General features: G+C 51.5%; 3 protein-coding genes and 1 long non-coding RNA gene across 4 annotated transcripts; 2 read left to right on the top strand and 2 right to left on the bottom strand.

The window, feature by feature from the left end:
- Positions 1–1,905: 1,905 nt before the first annotated feature.
- Positions 1,906–2,890, top strand: LOC132247321 (histone H1.01-like). The gene has a single exon (XM_059720186.1). It carries the CDS (start codon positions 1,982–1,984, stop codon positions 2,453–2,455), a length of 474 nt encoding a protein of 157 aa, XP_059576169.1. The 5' UTR covers positions 1,906–1,981; the 3' UTR covers positions 2,456–2,890.
- A 3,659-nt stretch (positions 2,891–6,549) lies between these two features.
- LOC132247331 (E3 ubiquitin-protein ligase TRIM15-like) lies at positions 6,550–8,455 on the bottom strand. Its single transcript, XM_059720192.1, has 4 exons — positions 8,432–8,455; positions 7,464–7,694; positions 7,093–7,115; positions 6,550–6,806 (listed from the first exon to the last, which is right to left on the bottom strand). The coding sequence occupies exons 1-4, from the start codon at positions 8,453–8,455 to the stop codon at positions 6,593–6,595; spliced, it is 492 nt and encodes a 163-aa protein (XP_059576175.1). The 3' UTR covers positions 6,550–6,592.
- Positions 8,456–13,001: 4,546 nt separating this feature from the next.
- LOC132247317 (uncharacterized) lies at positions 13,002–16,306 on the bottom strand. The gene is made up of 2 exons (XR_009458627.1): positions 16,204–16,306; positions 13,002–13,193 (listed from the first exon to the last, which is right to left on the bottom strand). It is a non-coding gene; the product is annotated as an uncharacterized LOC132247317 (long non-coding RNA).
- A 1,503-nt stretch (positions 16,307–17,809) lies between these two features.
- Positions 17,810–21,240, top strand: LOC106737467 (E3 ubiquitin-protein ligase TRIM15). The gene is made up of 3 exons (XM_059720182.1): positions 17,810–19,923; positions 20,307–20,329; positions 20,979–21,240. The coding sequence occupies exons 1-3, from the start codon at positions 19,570–19,572 to the stop codon at positions 21,202–21,204; spliced, it is 603 nt and encodes a 200-aa protein (XP_059576165.1). The 5' UTR covers positions 17,810–19,569; the 3' UTR covers positions 21,205–21,240.
- The last annotated feature ends 6,171 nt before the right edge of the window (positions 21,241–27,411 follow it).

Genomic DNA, 27,411 nt, shown 5'->3' with positions numbered 1-27,411 from the left:
CTGAAAGATTTTAGTGATCTGCAGAATAGGAATTGAATCCGCAAAAAGTGAGCAATGAAATAATTTACTTAACTGTGGAGAGAAAGGGAGCGTGTCTGTCTGAGAGATTTCTCCCCCTTTCAGTTATACTGGATGTCACCTCTTTGGTGTAGTATGCAAATGGAGCACCTCTTTTAGGTATCTTCCAATAAATGAATATTTTCTTGTCCAAGAAGAAAACTCGAGATCGGAGGGATCTGTCCAGTTGCACTGAAGCCAGACTCATCAGTCATCAATCAAGAGAGCTCTACATTTCTCCCAGATGTAAAAGGGTGAATCAATTAAAGTACTACGATGCGTCTGCCTTAGCACTTTTCCTATGCCATAATTGTGCTTTTGTCATCAGGAAAATCTGCCTATAGCTAAATCTTTCTAAATTGGGCAAGTCATTCAAAATTAATATTTATGTTTTATGCAAATAATGATGCATCTCGTTCTCATGAGGATTTTTTTTAGCCCTTCTCTCTTTCTGATTTAACGAACTACTCCCTACCCTTGCATGGCAGGGCATTGGCATTGCCCTTGTCCCACTGCCTCACCTGTGGCAAGTTAAAAGGACCCCTGAGGTCTCTTCCAACCTTACTCTTTTGTGACTCCCTCAGTGGAAGATTTGCCGTTCATTTCTTTCCGAAGTGAGAAAGGAGCAGCCAACCAGGCAGATGCTTCCTCAGCCTGAGGAAGGGGTTTTAACCCCGAAAGCTTGCTGAGGAAGACAATTTCCAGCTGTTTAGCTGGTCTAATAAAAGATATCAGATGCACCCCGAGAGCCTTGCCGAGCTACAGCCAAGGCGTCCACCTCCTTCCGTTGCCTTTTACTTTAGCAGAGATCTGGGGCCTTGCTTTGACTTTGACGCTGTGGAATCAGAAAAAATATATGCCTTAAACTTTGATTATTTTAGTTATAAGATGACATAACCGCTTTGTGTAGAATTGCTGGCTCGGTACAGTAGAACAGATAAGGGCAAATGTTTGTTCTTTGTAACTCTTCTGCAAATGCTTCGCTCACCGCGGCCTTGAAGGTAGAAAAAAAAAGTATGTACAAAGTAGATTTCCAGGTGCAAGAAGGAGGTTTGTGAACTAACCTCACCTCCCCCATAATTCCCATCCTGATAACAGCAAAGAAATAATGAAGTAATATTATAGCCGCTTTTCATGCTAACTTCACTATATGATCACGTGAGTTGTAAGCGACTGTTAAAAAGTATATAAGCCTCCTGATTTTGCTCTTGGGGGGGGACCCCTTCCAAGTGCTTGGGAAATCCATGTCACTTTGGAACTCCCCCTACAGCTGTAGTTTCTTTTGAATAAAAGCTTCTGCTGACCTGACCCAAAAGTACTCTGTGTGTGTTTCCACAACAACGCACTTTTGAAGTCAGAGAAATCCTGGCAGGCTCCCCCTAAAGAGCCTGTGTTTCTTGCCCGCCTTTGCGGTGCCTTGCGGGCCAGCCGGAGGAAGAAACGGGGAGATTTCTTCGCGCAGGGAATCTCTCTGCCCCCCGGGGTCCTATCCCCGCAGCCTCCTCATGCCGCCTGCCGACAGGGGGGTTCCATTTAGCATCAAACCCACATTTTATCCTGGCACCGGGGGTCCGGCGCACGGGTCAGTGCAGGTTCCGGCGCTTTTCACGGAGGGGACTTGATTCATTTAATGCGGCAAACTAGGGGGGATGAAAGCGCGGCTCCCCTGCCACGCCGGCCGGGCTGGAGCAGGACCCCGCGCGGCCCGATCCCGGGGGCTGCAAAAGCACGAGGAGCGCGGGGACGGGGGCGGGGCGTTGATTCTGCTGCGTCGGGAAGCTTGGCGGGCTTGATTGGGCTGCGTCGGGCTGTGCTGTATATAAGACACGGCGGCGGGCTCGGGGGGCGCTGTGTCTCGGGCGGCGGCGGCGGCGGCGGCGGCGGCGGCGGCGGCGGCGGCGGCGGCGGAGGAGGAGGAGGGGGGATGCCGCGGCAGGGCGGGCTGGCTGTGTCGCCGCCGCACCGGCGAGGCGGGGCGGGGCTGTCCGACCTTATCTTCCGCGCGGTGTGCGCCTCCACGGCCCGCAAGGGCGTGTCCCTGACCGCCATCAAGAAGGCGCTGTCGGCCGACGGCTACAACGTGAAGAAGAACAAGGGGCGCATCAAGGCGGCGGTCACCGCCCTTGTCACCAAGGGCCTCCTGCAGCGGGTGACGGGCAGCGGCGCCTCCGGCTCCTTCCGCATGGGCAGGATGCCGAAGGAGAGCCCCGCCCGCCCGGCCGCGGCGGCGGCCAAGAGCCGCAGAGCGAGCGCGGCCCGGAGGAAGGAGACGAAGTCCCGGGGGAAGCAGGCGGCGGCGGGGAAGGGCTCCGGCAGGGGCAATAAACGGGGCGCTAAAACACCCAAAAAGCCGGCGGCCAGAGCCCGGCGAAAAGCCGCGGGCAGGAAGCGGCAGTAAAATCCGTGCCGCGCTTACTTACAAACCCAAAGGCTCTTTTAAGAGCCACCACGTGCTCGGTGGAGGAGCGGATACACTGCGGGGGGTGGTTCCCTGACAGCCGCCTGTCACACTAGCAGAGCCCCGGGCAGTTGCTCTGCTCCCAGCCCCTCCCGGGCTCCAGTTGTCCCTCCCCCAGCCTGGCTCCCGGCTGGGAGACGTGTGACTGCAGCGAGAGCCTGGCTCCCAGCCCCTGCCGCTGATACCAGCTAGGTCTCATGCCCCCTTTTCGAGGTCAGCAGCCTATAGCAGAATCCTGCCCGCAAATGAAGTTGGATCTGACCAGGAGCTGCCCCAGAGAGCGCCCTCTTCCCCTGTCCTCTCATGTCGGTGCTTAGTGCTTCACTCCCTGCAGAGGCACCGGCCTCTGCAGTGAGGAAAGAGCAGGCCGGCCATTTGAGTTCTCGGGGGGGGGGGGGGGGCGATTGGGACTCTGCAGCCCAGGACAGCAACCTGGGTTGCAAGCTGCAAAATGTTGCCAACCTTTGCTATAGGGCTCTAGGAAGTCTGTCACACAAGTTATGTGGAGATGCAGCTTTTAAAAGTACTTTTCTGGTGCATGGTCAGTGATCACTGATTGTGATCAAGATCTGAAGAGTAACCCATGCTTAAGAGTTATTATATGGAGTTTGTTTATGTGCCAAGGAAATGGCTCGTCGTAACTTCATTTGACCTGAAAATGGCAGATTTTGCACTATCCATGCAGCCATCCTTGCACCCACAGAAAGGCCGTCCGAATGCATACAGACAAGTTGCTGTTTTAACCAAATCATTAGAGAAATTGCACCAAAAAAGAACATTGAATCTCAGTGTCCCAAGAACATGTTCTGTTATTATTTCAAGTGACTTTAAGTACCTGTTTTTAGTTTCTCGGGTCTTGATACGCGAAGGAAACGGCTAGTTTTGAACTGGAGCTGTTTTAAGTTTCCAGAAAGAAAAGAATTCTTGTGGGTAAGAGCTGGGCCTAATGTATGGTTGGGATAGACAAAGACAGGCATTTGGGTATCACGGTACCTTTCTCCAGGCCTCTGAGAGAGAAGCAGACATAGAAGAGCTAAGAAGCAGAAATATTTAAGCCCATCCCTTTGTACCAAAAAGCTACACATGAAAGCACATGTTCTGCAGAATTAGCTAGTACCTAATTCTGTAGAAGTGCTGCCTAGCTGAAGCACCAGCAGAAATCAGAGGGTGCCGTGTATTAATAATAGAGGGTGCCCATCTATTAATAAAAATGCCATGCATGCAGTTTTAGCTTCTTTTAATATAGTTGAGCAACTGGAACAAAGGGAAGAGTCAAAAGAGACAAACAGGCTGGAGAAAACCTGGAGCTGTGAAGCTCTTTCTTCCACCTCCTCCTCCTCCCTCTGAAGAGTGAGAGTCTAAAGGGCTAAGGCTGACCACCAATCGGGAAGATGGCTTATCTTGTCCCTTAGGGTGACAATATTACTCTGGAGTTTGTACTCAAGAGTTCAAAGAAAGGTCGGATTGTCTCCCCGGTGAAAGATCCTGGTGGAAAAGTGAAGATCGGGGCTTTGTTACCAGCATCATAAAACGCCACCAATCCCCTTTCATAGTCCAAATAAATCCGAATCCTTGTGGGAATCCCATGCACGTGCAGAGTGGTTTCAGGAGAAGTGAGAGCCTGGTATTTCTCCCAGTATTTCCGCACAGCCCAGATGCCCTGCTTGGCTGCAATCCTGTTCCCCCCTTTTTTCTTCACAGATTCCTTTGCTACTCCCAGAACCCAGACTGCCTCTTCCCCAACTTCCACCTCCCAATAATGTCTCCCCAAGTGAAGCCTTCGCAGCCCAGCACGCAAGGCGCAGCATCAAATCTCTCAGGGCTGTCAGGCACCTCCTGCTGTGTGACTCCCCAGTTTACACTTGTTCGATCTGGAGACAGACGGAGCCAAGAAAACGCTGTGTCGGGATCCAGAGTCACGCTCAGTGGAGACGGGGAAAAACAAAATATAAGAACCAGAGGCAGAGCTTGGCTTGAGGGAGGGACAGGGATTGGGATGATCTGGCACATCATGTCCTCTCTCCATTCAAAATGTTCTATTGCCATCTTGGGGCCATCTGCCCCTTATTGCCTTGTGCATTGGCTCAAAGGGTATTTTTAAGTTTTCATTTCACCCATTTCTGTTCCACCCATCAAATCACAGGGAAAGAAAAACTCCTTACCTTTCATCACTTGAGTACAGATGTTTGCTGACCAGGCTCACCTGGTAACTCATAAAATAGTCCCAATTGATCATCATGGTATCATAGTGCCAGCCCCCTCCCAAATATCAGACTGGCTTAAACAATCATAAAGCATTTTTTTAAATACATCTTAGTTTCTTCCTATTTGCATTTCTTGTGGCTCAGAAAGGAGAAATCCATGGGGACAGGCTTTCTGCTTTTCCACTATAATCACAAGAACTAGGAATTTACTGTCAATTGAAAACACGATTCTTTCAACTAAGTGTTTTGCCAACCAAAAGGCAGACAAGGTTCTTTGGGTAGATGTGGTATCTTTTATTAGACCCACTAAATCCTTGGAGAAAATTGTTATTAGTAAGCTTTTGGGCACAAACACCCTTCTTCAGGCATAAGGAGAGTCTGCTGGTGTTGTGTGTGCTCTCCTACCAAAGGGACTGCAAGTAGTCACAAGCCTTGCAATAAAATACCAGGAATTGGGACCACTGCAATAGTGAGTAATAACTTCCTTGTCTTTCTATCAAGTATCTCCAGCATAGGTGGGCTGCTTTTTTAGCAGTGATTCCCCCAGTTTGATTCCTGTTGCTTTGAGTGGCCCCAAACAACTATTTTCTCCTGCTTCAGGAAACTATTTGCATTGCATTGTCCACCCTCCCCACAACCCCCCGAATATTTACCTCTGTCCACCTTTGGGTCAGGCAGTAAGCACACTAAAAGAAAAAAAAACACACAGCAGAGATCAGATCGTGGTGGTTACTCTCAGACTTGAATACCAAGAAAGAAATGAGGGTCTGGACAGGTGAAGCAATGACACTAAAAACCCAGAGATAATCTTAGCAACATAGTGCTCTGCAGTGTATGAATTAGAAAACATTTAGGACTGCTTTCTTCTATCACCTTTGTACTAGAAAGACAGACCCTGGGATCCATTCTCGTTCTATCCCCTAGGCGCGTCTACACGAGATGTTTGCTGTAGAGCTAATTAGCTCCGCAATGAAAATGTCACCATTTACACACGTGACCTTACTAGGTTGCAGTAGATTAATAAATGCCACCGCAGGGTAGTCCAGCTAAACACAAGCAGTACCCTGTGGCAGCATTGTTTTGTGTGCTACAGCACATGTGTAGGTAGTGACGGGGCTGGCTGGGGCACAAGGGTGCTTCAGCGTAGGGGCTGCCTACTGACCAGCCCCTCTGCAGCACATGGAGCCTGGTCAGACCAGCCCCAGCTGGCAGTCTGACCTCTGGGTCCCCTGCCAGCCTGGGCTGCTCTGGCCCACCTCAACATGCTGTGCATGAATAAACTCCGGAGCAATTAGGTCTGGAGTTTATGCATACGTGTTAATCACACATGTAGATGTGCCCCCTGAGTGTGAACTAGTTTTAACTCCACAGAAGACACCAGGATGGATTCCCATCATGCCCATCCCAATGTAAATGGAGAGTAATCTCCCTGGAGTCTCTGAAGCTGATGCCTCTCTCTCTCACAGGAATAAATAGATTAAAGGCATGCCTAAGCCTTGTAGCTCACTGGGCTTTCATGGTTTCCATAGTCAGCAAACACAAGGAAGTGATGTGTGGAGCCTTCTGGGCATTTAACCTTTAACTCCCCAGACCAAAATGCCCGAGTAAACATATACAGCTGGCATTGGCATGGCTCCAATGGACGATTCAAACTCATACTACTTGAGCTGAAGTGAGATGCCTTAAACCCTCTGCTGGAGTTCTGCGCCCATCTTGTTTCCCCCTCCCCACTTCCAACACGCGCTTTCTCTCTCAGCCCAGTGTAAATCAAGACTAATTCCAATGGAGTCACCAGAGCTGATTTTCTATTTCACTGGTGCTGGTATAAAAATCAGGAGTAGCCTCCCTAGGGACAATTTCTCACTCATTCACCCTATTGTGAATTAGCATCCAGCTTCAGTGCAATCATCATGAGAACAGCACCTGCACAGACACTCACACTCCTCTTTAAGCTCTCCGTTTCCATATTGCCTTGCAGTTTCTCCAGAGCCTCCTGTAGAAAAGTAATATTTTGAGAAAATAACCAAATCCTCCAGTTTGTTTCAGGACAAGAAAGTGCTGAGGGCCAGGCTCTCTCTGTCTCACATCTAGAAAGAGACACAGAGTTATCCATCTCTTGACTATTCAACCTAAGGCATCAGCCAAAAAGCTGGGCTGACAGTCAGTTCCCACCCACAGGTGACTCCCTTCCCCCTCTGGGCGGGCAAGGGGAAATGTCAGAAGTCTCAGGATTGTGGGCATGGGGTGGGACTGGGAGCTTCAGAGAAAGACACTCCCATGCCCGTCCTCCCCAGGCTCCAGGAAGGTGTGTCCTTCACCTGGTGCCCAAACCCCTTCTCAGCTTCAGGAGTCAGGGCATGAGAAGCCACATACCTGTTCAAGGTGCTTCTGGCATCCTAGAGTGGAGAAAGAAAGAAGGAGTTAAGTCATGTGTGGCCTACACTTGGGACCTTCCTGCTTTGGATGAACTCCATTAGGTCATGCCCCAAAACAGTCCCAGTTCCCTCGGTCACTTCATGTCCTACAGGAGGCTTCAAGACCTAAATCTTTCACCTCCTGTCAATGACTGGATGAAACCAGGAATAAAGCCTTTGCAGCTGGGTGGGGAAGGAGGGAGTTTTCTCCTATTCAAGTCAGATCAAGAGATTTTTCTTCCCCACAAAGAGCAAATGGCAACGTAGGCATGGAGGTCAGCTGTGGCCAGTGACTGTGCAGGGATCTGGGGGCTGCTCACGCAGTCTCACCTCCAGAAATCCCATTGCTGGCTCCTCACATTTCTCCTCCAGTTCCCTGAGCAGAGCATCAAGACAGGAAAGCTTTTCTGAGAGCTGTGTGATACTTTCATCCTTCCTGGTCTCTATGTCTCTCTCCAGCTCTTCCAACCAAGCCAGAAAGAGACGCTCTTGTTTTTCCAAGAACTGGTGCAGTCGCTCAAATTGAAATTGCATCTTCTCTTTCTCAATCTCTGTTTGCTTCTAGAAGGGACACAGAAGGGCCAGAAACATGGATGAAATCATGGAATGTGTCACTTTAAAGGTAGTTTTCAAAGAAGAAAAATCTGTAAGCTACTATATGTTTTATAAAGAAGACCTAAAACTTTATAATTAGTACTTTTTTTTTTCTATTTCTTGACGTTAGAAATGTTTTTCTTACCTCTCCTGGAAGACTGTGCACACTAGATAACCTCATCACTGTCTAACACTGAGTCTAGAAGAGAAGGAGGGGTTTAATTCAAAATGTTCAAAACTTTAGCTCCACTGACACCTCCTTTAACCTGGCAGATAACAGACAAAAAAGTTGTTAAAATTTCTCCTTCCATATCCCTGGCTCCCCCAAATCTTCCCATAAGCCATGGCTGCAGGGAACTGTTTCAGGTACTGTAGGCTGTAGACGTGGTCAGTGCCATTGGTGACACATAGGGGGTGCACATGGGTGCACGTGCACCCCCTAAAATTGGCGGTGTACCCCCTGCGATTGGCCATCACCACCATTGCTTGCCACCCTCCCCGCCTTGCTGCCAGTGGCGTCTGTGGGCAGTTGTAGAGCGTCACTGACCACCGCTGACACTGCTGGTGGCATCTGCAGGTAGTTGCAAACCGCTAGTCGGCACTTGCCACCATCCCGCTGTCGCCAACACTGCTGTGGCCACCTGCGGGAGCTCCCCACTTGCCACCACCACGCCACTGCCCCTGCCTGCGGGTGGTCACCGTACCCCCCCAGCCTCAGAGGCATGCATCGTTCATGGTCAGTGACTGACAGAGACTGACTAGTGCGGACTATGGACCTAGCAAAAGTCTAAGTTATGAATGATATGCTTCTGTAAGGCTCAGGTCAAGCATAGTGCCTGTTTTTAACCTGGCAGGTGAAATACCACGTATCTGTCCATGAAGGCAGTTTTCCTAAAGCGCACCCGGGGACAACTGCTCTTCTGGTGTGGTTCAGTACCCGCTGAGGTGCAGCGGCTTTAAGCCCACTTTATGGAAATGAGAGTCTCCGTCCTAGCTTGCTCCGAGGGCCTTATGGCTAAGGGCAAGAAAACTCGGGGGCACCTGAACCCCACACCCCAGGGCTTGGGCCGGCAAGTAGGATCCCTGCCAAAGGATTTGGAAACATCTGAAGCCCCAGGAGTGGCTGGAGATCACTTTCCAGTCATAGGGCCACTTATGGTTCTGGACTGCCTCATGGATTTGGAATTGGATTTGGCTATTTTGGCTTGGAACATGGATAAATTAAAAAAAAATCCTAAATAGTAGCCTGGGAAAGTAGAATAAGAATCTGTTTATCAAGCCATTAAAATCAGACTAGGTCAGGAATGAATGCCTGCTTGTTGGAGTTTTGTTCTGCTGTTTGATAGCAATTGATTTTTAAGTAGTCAGCTAGATCCCTATTGCAATAATAATGTGTTTCTGTTAACCCGTTGTGCATTATAACTGGCCTGCTCAGCAAAGTAAAGAGAACGTGGTAAGGAGCATTCCCAGATGGTGAAGGAAAGAGATAAGAAGCTCTCTCCCAGAACTGTACTTTTCACAAGGACACAAGCCCCATTTAACTGGTGTCTTTCAAGTCCACAGGAAAACTGGTTCAATCCAATTTCCAAAGTCTCAGTAAAATAAATCAATTTGAATAATGTCAATGAGAATATGACTCAGAGGGTGGTGGTGGATGGGTCATATTCGACCTGGGGGGAAGTGGGCAGCGGAGTCCCCCAGGGCTTGGTGCTTGGGCCCGCGCTGTTCAATTTCTTTATCAGCAATTTGGACGACGGGGTGAAAAGCAACCTGTTCAAATTTGCTGATGATACCAAAATTTGGGGTGAGGTGGGCACGCTAGTAGGGAGGGAAAGACTGCAGCAAGACCTGGATAGGTTGCAGGGGTGGGCTAACAAAAACAGGATGTATTTCAATACTGACAAGTGCAGGGTGCTGCACTTGGGCAGTAGTAACCAGCAGCACACGTATGAGATGGGAAACTCCCTTCTTGAGAGCACGGAGGCAGAAAGGGATCTTGGAGTCATCATTGATCCCAAGATGAACATGGGCTGACAATGCGAGGTCACGGTCGGCAGGGCTAACCGGACCTTTCCGTGCATCCACAGGTGCATCTCAAGTAGGGCCAAGGAGGTGATCCTCCCCCGCTATGTGACACTGGTCAGGCCACAGCTGGAGTACTGCGTCCAGTTCTGGGCACCGCACTTCAAGAGGGATGTGGACAACATTGAGAGGGTCCAGAGGAAGGCCACCCACATGATCCAGGGACAGCAGAGCAGACCCTACAATGAGAGGCTACGGGACCTGAACCTGTTCAGCCTTCACAAGAGAAGGCTGAGGGGGGACATGGTGACCGTCTAAAAACTCACTAGGGAAGACCAAAAGGGTTTGGGGGAGACCTTGTTTCCCCTAGCGCCCCCCAGGATAACAAGGAATAATGTCCACAAGTTGTTGGAGAGTAGGTTTAGATTAGACATCCATAAGAACTACTTCACTGTCAGGGTGGCTAGGATCTGGAACCAACTTCCAAGGGAAGTGGTGCTGGCTCCCACCCTGGGGGTCTTTAAGAAGCGGCTCGATGCCTACCTGGCTGGGGTCATTTGAGCCCGGTTTTCCTCCTGCCCAGGCAGGGGGTCAGACTTGAAGATCTACAAGGTCCCTTCCAACCCTACTTCTATGATTCTATGTATTTAAATAACCCATATATAAGTACTGGGTATAAACAGGGAATTTGGGGAAGACCTCAGCAAATTCAAAGCAACCTCCTGCCAGCCTGCATCCCACCTTCCTCCTCTCTCCTGTGTCTCTCCTCAGCCAGTATAAGTGAAAATCTGTATTATGCTATTGCAGGTAGCTAGATAGGCATAGAGACAAGTGGTTATTCTAATGTTTTCAGGGTGTTGTCAAGAAAAGATTGGGTTATAGATCTGTCTTGCCTCTTTATCTGACTTGGGTGGCAGAAGTAGCTTACCTGCTAAGGGGGAATGGAGGAGCACTGGAAAATGTGATTGTATCTTGACTTGCTATATAGAAAGGGTAATCTGGAAGGGAATTGTAACTGTCTTTGAATTCTATGTCTAAGCCTGCAGAGAATAGAGAGGCTGTAGTCTTCTCTCAAAAGACCAAACAGTGCTGGGTTTTTTGTAACAGTGCTGTGAGGGATAGGGATCCAGGTGTATCGCAGTGGCATTAGATCATTAGTGTAGGTACTGCATGCATTGGTACTTGAAACCTTATGGCCAGTATGGGCACATTGCACCATTGATGCTATCCTACCTATTCAGTTGTATAGTTTGAATAAAAGCCATCCCCTGCCACAGCAGGGAATACAACCCAGAAGCCTAACTTCCATGCATAGCTACTTTAACCACTAAATTACAGTCCCATCTCTGAATTGAGAATAAAAATCCAGGAATCTGAATTCCCTTCCCCTCCCCTCTCCCATGTACTCACACCAGGAAACTAGGGACAGAGCCCAGGAATATGGACTCCCAGCCTCCTTGCTCTAATACTAGGCCTCACAGTCCTCCCAGAGGCCAGGATACAGCCCAGGAGTCCTGATTCCAAAACCTACTCTAACCAGTAGGCAAATCTCTCCTCCCTGAGCTGGGGAAGGAGTGCTGCCTCCCAGTTCTCCTCTCCCCCATGTCACCACTTTGACCCCACTCCTGCCAGCTGCGAATTTCTATTACCTCTTGCTGCCAATGGGGAAACTGAAGCACCGTGTCACCTGCCCGACACCACGCAGGAAGTCTGTGGCAAAGCTGAGAACTGAATCTAGAATTGACAATCCAAATTTAATATCCGAACTAGTGAATCATCCTTCCTCTTACTGCAGCATACCTGCCCTCAGTGAATCAGGCCTAGAACCAGACAGCCTGCCACCGGAGGTGGTTCAAGCGCCTACATTGAACACCTTCAAGAGCAAACTGGATGCTTATCTTGCTGGGATCCTATGACCCCAGCTGACTTCCTGCCCTTTGGGCAGGGGGCTGGACTTGATGATCTTCCGAGGTCCCTTTGTTGCACAAACGGCTAGTTTCGTGCCCCTGGAGGCTTGTCCAATCCACCCCAGGAGAGAGTCACACACACAGGCTAGGTCCAATTTCAGATTTATTGTATGCAAACAGTTCGACCCAGGAGCTGAGCTCAAATCAGAGTCGACCACAAGTCTGGCCCGGAATCACATTTTTATAGCTTACCTAAACATAGTCTTGACGTATTAGGCACTTATTGGCAGCATTACCATTTCCTAGTTGTTACGTCTTATCTTGTAGGCTGAACTTAACTTGTTATTGGTTAGTGTGACTTATCAGGGTTGGTGCATGCGCATTCAAAAAGCAGAACTACAGCAAAATCTTTTGTCGCATGCGCAGAGGGAAAGGGGAACTGCGGCAAAGTTAGTAAACTTTAGTAACCTCTTATCTCAGCGTAACCTTAGGGCACTGGGCAGGGATGATTTCAAAATGCAAGGCAAGCAGTAAGAACAGCAGACCACAGATTAGTCATTAGACCTTATGATCTTGCACAAGGGTCATAAGATGGTCATAAGACACTTCTATCACATAGTTGCTGCTCAAGTGTTATTGCAAAATCAGGGAGCCTAACGTCTTTTTACTACAACTCCCCCCTCAGATGCTTTCTTACTCTAAAAATTTTCATAAGTGTCAGCAATAGCCAATCTTTGATAGTGTACAAGCATTTCACGGTTAACAACTGACTGAACAGTCTGTCTCAGAAGGGTCATGATGCACGGTAGCATACAAGGAAGCAAGCAAAGGGTTGACACTAACAAGCATAAGGCCATCAACACGCCCTTTAACCAGCCAGTCTGAGGAAGCCAGGATGTAAACCAGTCAAAGTTCCACCCGTTCCATGTCTGGACTGGGACATGTGCTACCTTTTCCATATCATTTGCTAGGTCCTTTATCAATTCACCATTATCATCAATTTCAACACAACAATTTGATAAATTCAACTTCCTGCACACCCCTCCTCCACTTGCAAGTAAGTAGTTAAGAGCTAAGCGGTTTTGCAGTTGTACTGAACCTTACTGAGGGTTGCAAGCTTGTTTTGAGAACAAGTATAACAGGTGGACATAACTTTTGGGTTCGATATACCTAAAAGGGACAAGAGTCCCAACAAATAGACTAGGGCCCACATCTTTGCAAGCATAACTTCAAATCTCCAGCAGGTTCACTTTTCCACTTGTTGGCTTTTTGTTCCCGGGTGTTATCAGCTTCCGGAGTGACCACACCCTGGGAGTTGGTGTCCTCCTGATGAAAAGGCTTTACCCTCAAGCAATGGGTCCACTTATCGCTGTTTCATAAGCGAACAGCTGTGTGTGTAGTCAGCAGCACCTGGTAGGGTCCCTCCCACCTTTCCGCAAGGGGATCCTTCTTCCACTTCTGTACCAAAACTTGGTCACCCGGTTTGAAGTTGTGGATTGGTGCATCAAGCGGGAGGCTCTGGAAGGGTGCAGCAAACCTGTGTAGGGAAGACAAAACAGACTGCAAGGTGATAACATGTTCTCAAATTTCAGATTTTTCTAAATCTACAGTAATCTGTTCCCTCTACCCCGCTGGCAAGACTCTGGGAGACATACCAAACATTAATTCAAAAGGTGACAATTTAATCCCTCTACGTGGTATGCTACGAATACGAGTTAAAGCCAGTGGGAGTGCCTGCGGCCATTTCAAATGAGTCTCAATACAGATTTTCGTTAACGTCGCTTTCAGCGTTCTATTCATGCGCTCCACCTGACCTGAACTCTGGGGTTTCCATGGAGCATGGAGTTTCCATGTGATATCTAAAGCTTTGGACACTTCCTGTACTATTTTCCCCACAAAATGACTTCCTTGATCTGACTCAATAGACTCAGGCAACAGAAATCGGGGTATTATCTCGTGGAGTAGTACTCGTGTCACTGTGGATGCGGTAGCCGTTCTTGTGGGGTACGCTTCCACCCATCCAGTTAGTTGATCAACCAATACTAGCAGATAACAGTAACGACCAGACTTTGGAAGTTCAGCGAAGTCAATCTGCCAAGCTTGTCCGGGATAATGGGCCCACGGTCTTCCTCCCATAGGGGCTGGTGGTCTTGTAGGTTTTGGGTTTACCTTTTGACAGGTTGGGCACTGAGAGACCACTCTCTGGGCTTCCAGATCAAGTTCTGGAGCCACCATTTGACGAGTTAACAAGTCTCCCATCGCAGTGCCTCCCATGTGAGTGGAATAATGTAACCGGTGGAGTATCTCTTCCAATAAGCATCGAGATATTAATACTTTCCCTCCGGGTACAATCCACCATCCCTGAGGGTTCTTAATAGCCTTGAGCTCTGCGGCTATCTTATCTGATCCTGGGCCATACTTTGCTTTACAATCTTCTAAGTAAAAGGGCACCTCATGGGCCGAGCCCTGAAACACTGCCTCTCCTCCCATCTGTGCTGCCTCTTTGGCTGCTACGTCAGCCTTTGCATTTCCCCTTCTCTGGCGCTCATCTGCAGCCTTGCCATGGGCTTTAACATGCACCATGGCCACCTCTTTCGGTAGCGGAGGGCTTTCAATAGCATTACAATCTGTGGCCCATTTGCAATCTTTTATCCAGAGGCCGTGATGAACCCACGTTCTCGTCATAACAACCCATGGGCACGTACAGTGGCAAAGGCATAGCGCGAATCCGTAAAAATGTTCACTCTTTTGTCTTTTCCTAATACCAATGCATGGGTCAGGGCAGTGAGCTCCGCTGCCTGTGCTGACCAGTTTGCCGGGAGCTTTTCTTTCCACACCGTCTCAGCCAAAGTTACCACAGCACATCCCATATGCCGCATGCCATGTATCACGCTACTCGAACCATCTACGAAGAATTCCTCCTCTGGGTCCTCCCATTCAAAGGCAAACAATTTCTGACTATCTTTGTGTAGCAGAATAGAGAAGAAAGCATCTTTTAAACCATAGGATGATCCACTAAATTCTTTTGTTTACAGCTCTCAGGTCTTATACCAATCCTGAAGGAGGCGCCATCTGCCCATATACATGAATCAACATTCTTTAAAATCTCAATTCCTTTGGCTTTCACAGAAGCTTGTAGCTTTGTTAGTAAATCTCGCCCCTTCAGCTTGAACCTTCCCCCGAGGAGTTCACCCTTATCAGGCGGCCCCCCGCTGACTTTCCTTTTGTTTGTCCTTCAGCTTAGGGCAATCCCTCTTCCAGTATTCCTTTCTTCTGCCCCCCTCAGGTTTCTCCTTCCATCCCCCCCCAGTGTTTGTGCTTCCACCCCAGGCTTTCTCTCTCTCCTCTCTGCCACCTGATCACGATTCCCATAAACTTCATACGCAATCTCTACGAGTTCTGAAAGCAGCTTACCCGCTGCCCCCTCAGTCTTTTGCAGCTTTTCCTCATACGGGGGAGGTGTTTTAGAACAGCTTGTGCCAGCTATCCCTTCCCGATCCGTTTGGTCTGTGTCCGGTGGCGTTTTAGCCTCATCCCTGCACCTTAACCCTTGAGTCAGATCTTCCCTCACTATCAGAATTAAAGAGGACCCGGGGCTTTCTCCCAGCGTCCTAGTTAATTTACGACAAGCCCGACGTGTTGTCGGATGAGGGCGCTTTGAGCAGTTTTTCCCCGAATACAACGTATGTTCTCAGACACAAAAAAATAGGATCCTTTACCAGACAAAATTCTAGCCAGCAGTAAGATTTTAAACTGACCTGTATTTAATAAGATTCGGATCCAGTCACCATGATTTTGAGCACACAGAAAGACACAGGAAAGGCTTATTTAGGATGTCCGGGCTGTTCAGTGCCTTGCCCCGCAGTCCTTACTGCCCAGACTCAAGGCTACTGACGTGACACCGGCTCATACAGTGGAAGGAGGGAGGGAAACACAAAAGGGATTCTTTCACTCCTGCCCTTGAGAGAAGATACTGGGACAACGGATTTGGGAAAGACAAAATCACTCAGACACCTGTCCACTGGGTCACGAGGTTCCAGCTGAGCCCCCTTGCGTTTGACACTACCTTGTTAGGCAGAATCGGGGCGGCTAGACTCAGCTTTTAGTCCCAGACCTGGTCAGTGGCTCATCATTTTTTTTTTTTTAAATACACCGACGCACATTCATCCAGTTAGACCTACCTCCTTCCCCACACTGCCTTAGCCAGATTCACATCAAAAGAACCGGCATCCGGCCACTCCAACTGACAGAGAGTAATTAATCTATCTTTTAACATTTCTACCCCGTAATTCCCTTTGAACTTACTAAAGTTTCTTAGCATGCATCCTAATGGGGTTGTGGAGTTTTCTTCTTGGGAGCTACCTGAACCCATTGTGTCAATCAAAATTCAGACCTATTTGCTGAACATTAAAACAAAATCACTCAAAACAAAGTCCCCGGGGCTAATGTTCAGAGTTATATACTGAACATTCCAAAATTCCAAATTCCCTGAGAGACCACTCAACAAGACAAACTACCCAAATGACACAAGGCAAATGAATACTTACTCCGTCAACACCCTGGCGCCGTCTCTTCGGACCCACTTAGCCTGGTTGACTCATTTAAGGGAGAGCCTTTAACCTCCCGGGTGTCCCGACTCACGGTTCCAGTGCTGTGACAGACTCCAAAAGCAGTCTGGTGGCCACTTCACAGACACCTTTTCCATTCTTATCGTGACCCCGGGGTAGTCCGAGGGCAACTCCTGGCTGGCTCGCCAAATTGTTGCACAAACGGCTAGTTTCGTGCCCCTGGAGGCTTGTCCAATCCACCCCAGGAGAGAGTCACACACACAGGCTAGGTCCAATTTCAGATTTATTGTTTGCAAACAGTTTGACCCAGGAGCTGAGCTCAAATCAGAGTCGACCACAAGTCTGGCCCGGAATCACATTTTTATAGCTTACCTAAACATAGTCTTGACGTATTAGGCACTTATTGGCAGCATTACCATTTCCTAGTTGTTACGTCTTATCTTGTAGGCTGAACTTAACTTGTTATTGGTTAGTGTGACTTATCAGGGTTGGTGCATGCGCATTCAAAAAGCAGAACTACAGCAAAATCTTTTGTCGCATGCGCAGAGGGAAAGGGGAACTGCGGCAAAGTTAGTAAACTTTAGTAACCTCTTATCTCAGCGTAACCTTAGGGCACTGGGCAGGGATGATTTCAAAATGCAAGGCAAGCAGTAAGAACAGCAGACCACAGATTAGTCGTTAGACCTTATGATCTTGCACAAGGGTCATAAGATGGTCATAAGACACTTCTATCACATAGTTGCTGCTCGAGCGTTATTGCAAAATCAGGGAGCCTAACGTCTTTTTACTACACCTTCCAGCCCTAATGTCTATGAAATCTATGAAATGGCTTTCGTACGAAGGAAACGGCCCAGGGTGAGCCCAGCCCTGAGCTCAGGAAAGTGAAAGTAGCCCCGTGCCCTCCCGTCTCACAACCATGGCTGCGGCGAGCGCTGTACAAAGCCTCCGGGACGAGGCGAGCTGCTCCGTCTGCCTGGAGTTGTTCGTGGACCCGGTGATGATTGTCGGCTGCGGGCACAACTTCTGCCGAGCCTGCATTGCCCAGTGCTGGGAGGGGGCCGAGATGGACGTCACCTGCCCCCAGTGCAGACAGACCTTTGCCCAGAGGCTCCTGGGCCCAAACAGGCAGCTGGGCAATTTAGTAGAAGTGGTCAAGGGCCTGAGCATGGGGTCAGCGGAGGGAGCCAGGGGCAAGATGGTGTGCGAGCAGCACAGGGAGGCTCTGAAGCTCTTCTGCGAGACAGACCAGGTCCTGATGTGCATGATCTGCCGGGAGTCCCAGGCGCACCGAGCTCACCCCGCGGCTCCCATCCAGGAGGTTGCGCAGCAGTGCAAGAACGGGCGCGCGGGCCCAGTCCGGCTGTGCAGCTGAGGGGGATGTACACCTCTCTGCGGCGCTGGGTCTTTCTGCCCAGCGGCCACGGCACAATGGCGTGGCTGCACATGGAGGCTGGTTTGTGGTAGCCTCTGTGCAAGCCATCCTGCTGGGGGGAGGCGAGAAGGACCCAAATGCTCTTTGTTACGTTCCTGACTCAGCAAAGACGACTGAGACGTGCTCTTCTCCAGCCCGAAACCCCGGCTGTTTGATTAGGGGACAAACACCACCTGCCTGGTTTAATGACAGTAACTCTGGCACAACATAGCGGGGAGGGCTGGTCTCCAGCTCCATCCCATAATAATGACTAGCACTTTAACCTTATAATCGCCCAGTTATTACACCCTTGTCATCAAATCTTGCCTTTGAAAGCAGACAAAGCAGGAACATGGCTCCCCTGTCCCTGGACACGCAGAGCAGTGAACCTCCTCCAGTGTCACCGACCCACGGTTGTGTGCGGGGCTGTGTCTTGAAACAGGGGGTGTCCGGCACCAGTTTCCCTTCAGCTGTTACAACCCTCCCTGGGAGCTGCCTGGGGACTCCTTGGGGACGGAGGGATTGTAGCGCGTGGACAGACTCTGTTCCCCTTGGACAGAGCCCACGTGGCATGCTCTGGAGGGCAGGCCCTGCTCACAGGATCTGCCACGAGCAGCCGCTTCCCCCAGCCGATGCTCCCAGCACGTTGCACAAGTCTCAGTAATGCGCATTGCATTGATGCCGGGGGCTTCAGGGCTAATGCTGGCTCCAGAGGGGACGTGGTGGCACCGCCCCAGTCCAGGGAGCACGGCCAGGACCTCCTTTTGAATCTGAGCACCTCCTTCCCCTGTCTTTGTCCAGGCCTGGCTACCAAATGCCGTGCTGCACTGGTCCTGGATTAATGCTGCTCTTTCTGAGGCATCTCGCTGTAGCTGTAGCAGTAGCTGTACTGCTGGGCTGTGGTACTTCAGGACTGGTGTCTCACTTCTGAGTTTCTTCATTTCAGTGCCCAGAGACCAGACCTGTGTCTTGTCCGGCCCAGCTGCCTAAGACTGGCTGGCACTCTGCACTGTCGACCGTGGTGGATTCAAGGCCGTGTTATTTTCTGTTCAGTGCATGTCCCTGACAGTCTGCACTTCCCACTGGTTGCAGTGTTGCCTTGTGGCACCTCCCTAGGACCGGCTCCATTTTTCTATGTGTTCTTCCTGCTGGGCAGGAGCTGGCTCCACAATCCAGCTGGAAACTGGCTGCTTGCTGCTCCAGCTGTGTTAAGCACACACTATTCGGTGCTGCGTCCAGGCAAGGGTGTGCTGTACTGGGAGCTGCTGGTCCAACCTGAGTGCATGGGCTTTCCTGGTGTCACGTCACAGCGCACCCTCGAGCAGCCCTCTCGGTTATGGTGCAGGGAAGAGACTCCAGCTTCTCCCCTCCAAGGAGAACTGACCCAAGGAGTTTTCCTTCCCGCAGAAACAAATTCAAACTCAGCTGCAGCTGCTAAGGGGGGAGAGGGAGAGGCTTGAAGCACTGCACGCGAGTGAAAGCCAGAAACACCAGGAATACCAGGTGGGTGCTGCCGGGGTCCGGCTGATGTCGGGGAGGAAGGAAGGGACGTGTCCTGCTCTGCATGTTTGGTGGGACAGTGACCGTGGCATTTTGTGACCGTGTGTTGCAGGGTGTTGTGGCAGGTGCATGGAGCCAGGCCTTGCAAACAAAAAAATTGTGTTCAGCTGATAGCTATATATATAGCGGTGTTTCACTTTAATTGTTGAAAAATGTGGATTTGGGGTTTATAGCAGAGAAGTTTGCATTTTTAAACAGAGAAAACCAGGATTACTGATTATAAGAGGAAATCTTTCCTTGCTGACAGCCATGGACTTCTCCCCTCCTTAAGGTCCTGGCTCTTAGGGAAACAGAAAAAAAACTTTGCAAAATGAACAGAGTGAAGAGATCCCAGGCAGGGCCCCAGACCTGAGCTATCCCCAGCTCTGCTCCAGATGGTGGGAGGTCGGGGGTCCCAGCCATGGAGACAGTCGGGACCACGGGGCCTTACAAGCCATGCCCTGACTCTCCCCAAAACGGCTGCTCTCCCTGATGTGGTTTCTCTCTCTTCATGGCAGCAAAAGGCAGCAGCCGAGAGGCAGAAGATTGTGTCTGCGTTTGAGCAACTGCGCCGGTTTCTGGAGGAACAAGAGCGACTCATGCTGGCCGAGCTGGGAGAGGCGGAGAGCAGGATTGAGAAGAGTCAGGGGGAGACTGTCACCCAACTCTCCGAGGAGATTTCCCATCTCACCAGCCTGATCAGGGAGCTGGAGGGGAAGTGCCAGCAGGCCGCCAGTGACCTCCTGCAGGTGAGGCACATGAAATGTCTCCAGTCCCAGTGCAGGGGAGGGAAAGGGCTAAACCTTGGGTCTGCCAGGACCAGGTGCATAACTGAGGAGGGGCGACAAGGGCAACGGCCCCTGACAGGCACGTGGTGGCAGTGATGGGAGATGCAGAATATCAGCCCCAGCTGCTGCTGCCCTGTGCATGTCCACTGCCCAAGGTGCATGGCTGCCCTATTACACCTCTTGGGGGATCACTAAATCAGGGCTTGTAAAGGGGCTGAACTTTCCCCAGATCCTCTGTGTCCGGCACTCGGAGTCTGAGGACAAAGTGCGTTCCCTCGGGCACAGGGTCCCTGGTGTGGGGCATTGCACCGAGCTCACTCTTGCATCTTTGTCTCTCCCTTTAGGACATGAGGAGCACACTGAGCAGGTACGTGGCTCCACCTGACTTCCCATAGAGGGAAGGGTCCTGGAGACAATGCAATGGGCACATCTCTGCAGGGCACCACAGCACAGCAAGCACTGGTTCTGTCCCTGAGGTGGGAAGCATGAACGTCCCCCTCTTCTCCTCGGGGAAGTGACAGCTTTGGGCACTGGCGGCCTGAAGTCTGTAAGGTGTAATCTAGGCTTTCCCCCTCTTGTCCCCGGGGAATAGTCCTGGCCACCAGAGCTTGAGCCAACTACCTGTGAAGTCTCTGCTCCTTTCTGATCCCAGAAAATATCCTGGACATTTTGGAGCTGGAGAAAACATCCCTGCTGGGGATCGGTCCCTTCTGCGGGAGCTGCCACTGCCACCGTGGGCAACTGGTGCCTCCCGAGTCGAGTGGGTGGCATTGTCTGTGGGGCCAGAGCTGGCGAGCTCTCTCAGCACCACCGGCCCTGTCATGGGGGGCATGTTCCCCCCCACTGTGCTCCTCCTGTGCATCGCCTGTGACTGCCACTGTCTGTCCTGCCCCTGCCCCCTGTGGCTGAGGCACATGGCCAGAGTCAGTCTCTAGGTCCCTCCATCCACCCAATGTTTCTACCATGTAGCTGAGCTGCAAAAAGAAAATCAAATAACACAGACTCGTTTTTCCCAGGTGCAGGAAGGAGCAGTTCCAGCTGCCAGAGGGGATTTGCCCAGAGCTGGAAACAAGACTCAGCATCTTGTCTGGACAAACGCTAACTCTACAGGAGACATTGAAGAAGTTTCAAGGTACTGAGAAGGGGGCTGCGAAAGGGAAGAGGGAAGCATCCTTGTTGAGGAAGAAGAGACAAGCAGTTGGTTTGAATTTGGAGCCAGCATCTTTTTTAATTAGGAGATAAACTAAATGTGCTGGACTGATATCGCAGGGAACAGGAATGAAGACACGAGGCAAGGGCTTCTCTCTGCCTTTGCATGAATCACTGATGAACCAGGGCTCCTCTGGGCACCCCTTTGTCCCGGGTGCAGAGCCACAGGGCCCCTGCTGCTCCAGTGCTGCTCAGCATGGGCACCTGCAGCTGGGGTGGTGGGAGCTGCAGGGGCCCTGCCCCACTCAGAGCGAGCCTCCAGTGCCTCATGTCAGGCCACCAAAGTTAAGAGCCAAAATTAAACATGAGGCAGGCTGTCAGGTTTGGATCCTGCTGGCTTAACCCCAGGGGTGCAGCAGCAGGGGGAAGGGTGCTCCCAAGGGCCAGGAGAGGAGCAGGAAGGGAGCAGAGCAGGCAGGTGGGGGGCAGCCTGAGTGAAGCTGCACCTCTGGTATCCTGCACCCCCACAGGGGCCGCTGGAGCAGAGGGCCACTGTCTGGACCCCTGGACTTCCCCAGCCAGCGTCAGCCCTTGCCTGTCCCCTCTGCCAGTGAACAAGAGAGCTGTGAATCTCATCCCCTTCCCATAGGCTCCCTCTCCACCCCCGCTGCTTGTCCCTTTCTGTCACTGAGTCCCTCACCCCAGTGTCTAAGGGGGCAGGATGGGCTGGGCACTGAGCTCCCCTGGATCCGCGGTGTTACATTTCTCCCCCTACTCCTCTGCCTGCACCTGCAGCTCCCTCCTGCCCTGTCCTGGGAGAGGAGGCTGCGCTGCAGGGGAGCAGGGAGATGTGGAGGCAGCTTCTGCAGCCACAGTCCCAGCAGCAGGGGAGGAGCTGCCCCGGTGTCTCCGCTCTGTCTCAGGGGCTCAGGACCAAGGCAGGTCTAAGCCAGGAGCATGAACCAGACACCACAAGTCTGATATCTGTGCCCCTTTCCCCTGCAGAGACTCTGCCATCCACCTTGGAGAAGGGCAAAAGGGTACCAAAGGGATCATACACAAAGGATAAGCACTGGGGAGCTGGTCCCAGCATTAACACAATGATCCAGCAGAGCCCACGGCCACCCCTGGACAAGAGTCAAACCCTCTCCCAGCTCAGCACCAAACCCCCTGCACTGGGACCTGGGGCGCTGGGCTGGGATTTTCCTATTCTTGCCTATGGATTTGCAGCTACCTGCTCCCTTTCCCCCGGGGCAGGACTCCCCCGTGCCAGGCTGAGGAGCTGCGGGGCCGTCGGTGCTTAGCCCCCCGACCCAGGGTAGAGGCAGCTCCGGGGGCCCAGGACGGTCGGAGAAGGACGGGGCTGGTGGGGAGGGGGAGGAATGGCCCGTCTGCCCTGGGCTGAGCTCTGCCCTGATGCTGCCATTCTCTCTGCCAGCGACGGTGACTCTGGATCCGGACACGGCAAATCCCTACCTCGTCCTGTCTGTGGATCGGAGAAGTGTGAGATGGACAAACAAACGGCAGCCTGTGCCCGACAATCCTGAGAGATTTGATGTGGACTCATGTGTGCTGGGCCAGGAGAGATTCACCTCTGGGGGAGACTGCTGGGAGGCAGAGGTGGGGCAGAGGGACTGGGCCCTGGGGGTCGCCAGATAGTCTGTGAGGAGGAAGGGAGGGATCAGATTTAGCCCCGAGGAGGGGATCTGGGCAGTGCAGTGCTGCGGGGATCAAGTCTGGGCTCTCATGGCCCTAGCTCCCACCCGCCTGTCCCTGCGCCAGGTGCCCAGGAGGGTGCGGGTCTGTCTGGACTGTGCAGGGGGGCAGGTGTCGTTTCTCGATGCTGACACCGAGGCCCCGATCTTCACCTTCCCGCTGGCCTCCTTCACTGGGGACAGAATCCAGCCCTGGTTCTTGCCCTGGGCGACGGGGCCTGGGTCCGAGCTGAGACTGTGCCATTGAGTGATGGGGGAACATCCGGGGACCGGACCCCCCCACGCGGGGAAACGGGCCACTCTGGCTTCCTATTCTCTATGACCCCGGAGGAGTCCCCTCTACCTGCCCCGTCCCCTCCTCTCTGCCCCGGGAGCTGCCCAAGTGAAAGATGCCGTCTGCACCGACAAGCCCATCCCATTGCACCAGACCGATCTGTCCCGTCACTCGGTGGCCCTGGGGGAGTCGAGTGCGGCCACCAGCACGGACCCTTGAGGACGTCACCCCAGCGATGACTCTGAAATTCATGCTAAGCTTGGGCCTGTTCACAAAAGTGAAAATACAGAATACGGATGCTAACTGCATGTTGCAAGAGGATGCGAGGTTATGGCTAGGCCATCCGAGAAGGGATAATGAAGTATCTCCTCAGCTCATCTTGCTCTATTTAGGATGATTTCAGGCAGACTCCTAGTGTCCGGTGTGTATAACCATATGAGATATCTATCCTTGATTAATTAGTATGGTAAATATTTCTTTTGCAACTAACTCGTGTTTATGTGCAGGAAGAGACATTTGCCGTATGTGATAGATGTCTCCTCCTGATTCAGTGTGTTTTTCCTGGCTGTTAATCAATTTCTTGATATGTTTCAAACTGGATCACCTCTTGTTACCAAAGAAGGTAACTCATTCGAATTAGAAACTTCTGATGACCAGTGATGAGCAGGTTTTTCCCGTCAATTATTGCTTGGGACTCTCTTGATTTGCACAACTAAAAGATTGCTTTGAAGATGCTAAACTAAGGGGAGAAAAAGGCAGTAAAACAGCAAACAGTGCGCGCTTCAAGAGTGAGAAATCTCTGTGACACCAGTTGCTGATGCGCCCGACTTACTCGAGAAGTTGAAGAGAAACAGACTGCTGCTTTGTTGCCTGTTTGGTGAGAAATCATCACTTTATAACTAATTACTGGACTTTGCTTTGGCTTGGGCTCAGTTGACTTGATTTTAAATACTTGTAGTAAATAAAGCCTTTCTGTCACTCATCGAATGAGGTGTCCTGTCAATCCCTGGGCTACTCTGCAATCGTAGGTTTTTATTTGCTAACACCAGTGTTGTGGCTCAGGGCCAAGTGCTGCTGGGGGCCCTTTGCCTCTAGGATCCCGGAGGAGTCCCCTCAACCTGCCCCCGTCCCCTCCGCTCTGCCCCGGGGACCTGCCCAGATGCAAGGTGCCGTCTCCACCGACAAGCCCGTCCCGTTGCAGCAGGCGGCACCAGGCTGGTCTGTCCCAGCACTCAGTGGCCCTGGAGGAGTCGAGGGCGGCCACCAGAACAGACCCTTGGGGACGCCGCCAGCTTTGTGGCCACGACCCCCTGCAGTGGCAGCAGCCCAGGGCTGGGGCTCAGGGCCAAGTGCTGCTGGGGGCCCTTTCCCCAGAGCCCTGAGGGGGGTGGGGGGCCACCTGGGCTGGAGCCTGAGCCCATCCAGGCGCTGCCTGTGGGAAGCTGCTGGGCTGGTCTGTGCTTGAGCTGGGTTTTCCCATGCAGCAAAGGCCCCTGGCCTGGGGCTTCTCCGAGCTGGAAGAGTTTCACTCAGGGCAGGCGTCTCCCTGCATCCGGCTCCTCCGACATGGACGGTTTCCTTGTATGGCTCAGCCCTGCGCCCCTCGTGGCTTCATGTCCGCAAAGATCTCAATAGACATCTCACCTGGGGTTTGCAATGGCTTTGTTTCTTGGGCCTTCACTCCCCCTCTTCTCTCCCTCCATCTCCCCTGCGCTGGCTCCTTGCTTGGGCTCACGCAGAGGATGTCCCATGCAAGTTGGACACTGCTTTTCCTGGGCCTGGTCTTGGGCGTTGGACTTCTTCACCACGAGGCTGCTCAAGCTGGGCCACACTCTTATTCACCCACAAGCCTCCCCCCTCCCTTGGGGCAGCCGCGTGGCACTGATGGTGGCGCAGGAACTCCACCTACCTTCGTGTTGGTGTTTTCCACCTCCAGATGTTGACCACACAAACTGGGGCTGGAGGTAAATCAGGACTAAAGGTGAAAGCATTTGCAACTTTTATTGTCTCCAAACCAGTTTTTAGGCAGTTCGTAGCCCAACAGGAGACTTTTATGCTGGAAATCTTTTGGGTTACAGCAGGCTTGCCTAGAAGTGCTCTGTGTTTCCAATTATTAGGTAGTAGATTCACAAGCTTCCCATGATGTTTCCATTGTATTTGTCCTTGCTACCTCCCCACAAAGGATGAACAACCACTTTCAATGGGAATCGAAGGGTTTCACCCAGGGAATCTCGACAGAGCAACAGACCATCAGAGCCATTTACAGAAAGGAAACATCTAGCTCTTGCTCTAGTCCAGGGGTCACCAGCCCCTGGCACGTGTGCTGAGTTTGGCATGCGTGCTCATTTTGCTCGGCACACCACCACCAGCCTGGGCTCTAGGCACCTGGTGCCAGCCACGAAGCCCAGGCCGCTCCCAGCAGGCGGCTGGGCAGCTGCAAGGCCTGCAGCAAGCAGACTGGGCTCCGTGGCTGGCAGCAGCTACCCAGAGCCTGGGCCGGCTGCAGCCAGGAGGCTGCAAACATCTGCTCTGGGCTCTGGCATCAGCTCCATACCAGCAGGTGCCTGCGCGGCTTTGAGTGGACAGCGAGGGAGGGCCCTGAGGCAACGCAACCCTGGCCTCTTCCCCGCTGCTGGCACAGAGCTGATGACTGGGCTCCAGAGCCCGGCACAGCTGTTTGTAGCCAGCCTGGGCTCTGGGCAGCTCCTCAGCCCCAGCATCAGCTCCATGCTGGCAGCGACTGCTCGTGCACCTCAGAGCGGACAGCCCCAGGCCCTATCCCCACCATCCGATCCAAGGCATGCAGCTGATGCAAAGCACTGAATGACCTGATAGGAAATGGTAAAGAATGAGAGCACCCTAAGGAACAGAGAAGCTGATCTAAGAAATGGGGTGTGGGAGTAAAGAAAAGATAAACGAGGACAGGAGCTGAGATAAGAGAAGAGCTGAAGAAGCAGGTTTCATAGATTCATAGATTCACAGATGTTAGGGTCGGAAGGGACCTCAATAGATCATCGAGTCCGACCCCCTGAACAGGCAGCAAAGAGTGCTGGGTCTAGATGACCCCAGCTAGATGCCTATCTAACCTCCTCTTGAAGACCCCCAGGGTAGGGGAGAGCACCACCTCCCTTGGGTGCCCGTTCCAGACCTTGGCCATTCTAACTGTGAAGAAGTTCCTCCTAATGTCCAGTCTAAATCTGCTCTCTGCTAGCTTGTGGCCATTATTTCTTGTAACCCCTGGGGGCGCCTTGGTGAATAAATCCTCACCAATTCCCTTCTGTGCCCCCGTGATGAACTTATAGGCAGCCACAAGGTCGCCTCTCAACCTTCTCTTGCGGAGGCTGAAGAGGTCCAGGTGCCCCAGTCTCTCCTCATAGGGCCTGGCCTGCAAGCCCTTAACCATACGAGTGGCCCTTCTCTGGACCCTCTCCAGGTTATTCACATACCTCTTAAAGTGTGGCGCCACATCCCTCTTAAAGATGCTACAGGTGTGTGAGCTTGTCAAAGGGACATGGGAAAATGAGCATCTTGGCAACAGGACACAGACACATTGGCACACAACTTGAGTATTTGGCATATAAATATAGATGCCGCAAGGATTGTTTCTTTTAGTAACCTGGGGAAGGGTAATTCCTGCTCAGAGCTGTTACCATTGTCCAAAACAAACTCACTGCATTGGGCTGCTTGTGCTTACTAAGCAGAGCAGCCAGCATACTGTCCAAGTGACAGTAACCCACTCAGAGCTCTTTGCCGTTTCTTTTTTTTTTTTCATTCAGTCTGTCTTTGAAATGTCTTGGTTTTCTTCTGATTTGCAGTGAAAAGAATCAGTTCCTTGGACCTAGAGGAACAACAGCACTTCAGTGCTTAGGAGGAGGCACCTGGCAGAAATGGAGGTGTTCAGGGGAGTTAGGCACGGAGGTGGGAGTTTGAAAATGCCTGAATTTTGTACTGACCTGCTTGAAAAGCCCGCTAGGATCCAGGTCCATAACGTGAGGTGTCTAACACCCACATTCAGATGAAAGTGAATTAGGTGCCCTCGTGACACTGATTGTATGGGCTTTATCATGTAGAAGTGTCCTCAGTACGTTAGAGATGTATAATAACGCATAGGTGTGCCTAAGAGCTCTTGTTTCACTGCCATTAGCAAAGTAGTGTTCACTTTCTTCAGCTGGAGAAAGGGAAGACGACAGATGGAGAAGCAGGAGAAACAGCTGCAAAGCAGCCCCAGACACAGGTGTGGGCGAACTGGGCAGCCGCCTGGGGCCCAGACAGAAGAGGGAACCTGAAAATGGAAAAAAGAAAGGAATAAAA

The sequence above is a fragment of the Alligator mississippiensis genome, unplaced genomic scaffold (genome assembly GCF_030867095.1).
Source record: "Alligator mississippiensis isolate rAllMis1 unplaced genomic scaffold, rAllMis1 scaffold_21, whole genome shotgun sequence".
Lineage (NCBI taxonomy): Eukaryota > Metazoa > Chordata > Crocodylia > Alligatoridae > Alligator > Alligator mississippiensis.
The sequence above is the reverse complement of the archived record's forward strand: the minus strand, read 5'-3'. Positions and strand labels throughout refer to the sequence as shown.

Bases quoted from the DNA above. Each gene is read 5' to 3' on its own strand.
- LOC132247321 (XM_059720186.1), top strand. From the start codon at position 1,982: ATGCCGCGGCAGGGCGGGCTGGCTGTGTCGCCGCCGCACCGGCGAGGC.
- LOC132247331 (XM_059720192.1), bottom strand. From the start codon at position 8,455: ATGCATGCCTCTGAGGCTGGGGGG. The intron at 7,116-7,463 runs GTGAGACTGCGT...TCTCCACTCTAG, and splicing joins CAGCAATGGGATTTCTGGAG to GATGCCAGAAGCACCTTGAA. The intron at 6,807-7,092 runs GTATGTGGCTTC...GTCTCTTTCTAG, and splicing joins GCCAGAAGCACCTTGAACAG to ATGTGAGACAGAGAGAGCCT.
- LOC106737467 (XM_059720182.1), top strand. From the start codon at position 19,570: ATGGTGGGAGGTCGGGGGTCCCAGCCATGGAGACAGTCGGGACCACGG. The intron at 19,924-20,306 runs GTGAGGCACATG...CTCTCCCTTTAG, and splicing joins CCGCCAGTGACCTCCTGCAG to GACATGAGGAGCACACTGAG. The intron at 20,330-20,978 runs GTACGTGGCTCC...CGTTTTTCCCAG, and splicing joins ATGAGGAGCACACTGAGCAG to GTGCAGGAAGGAGCAGTTCC.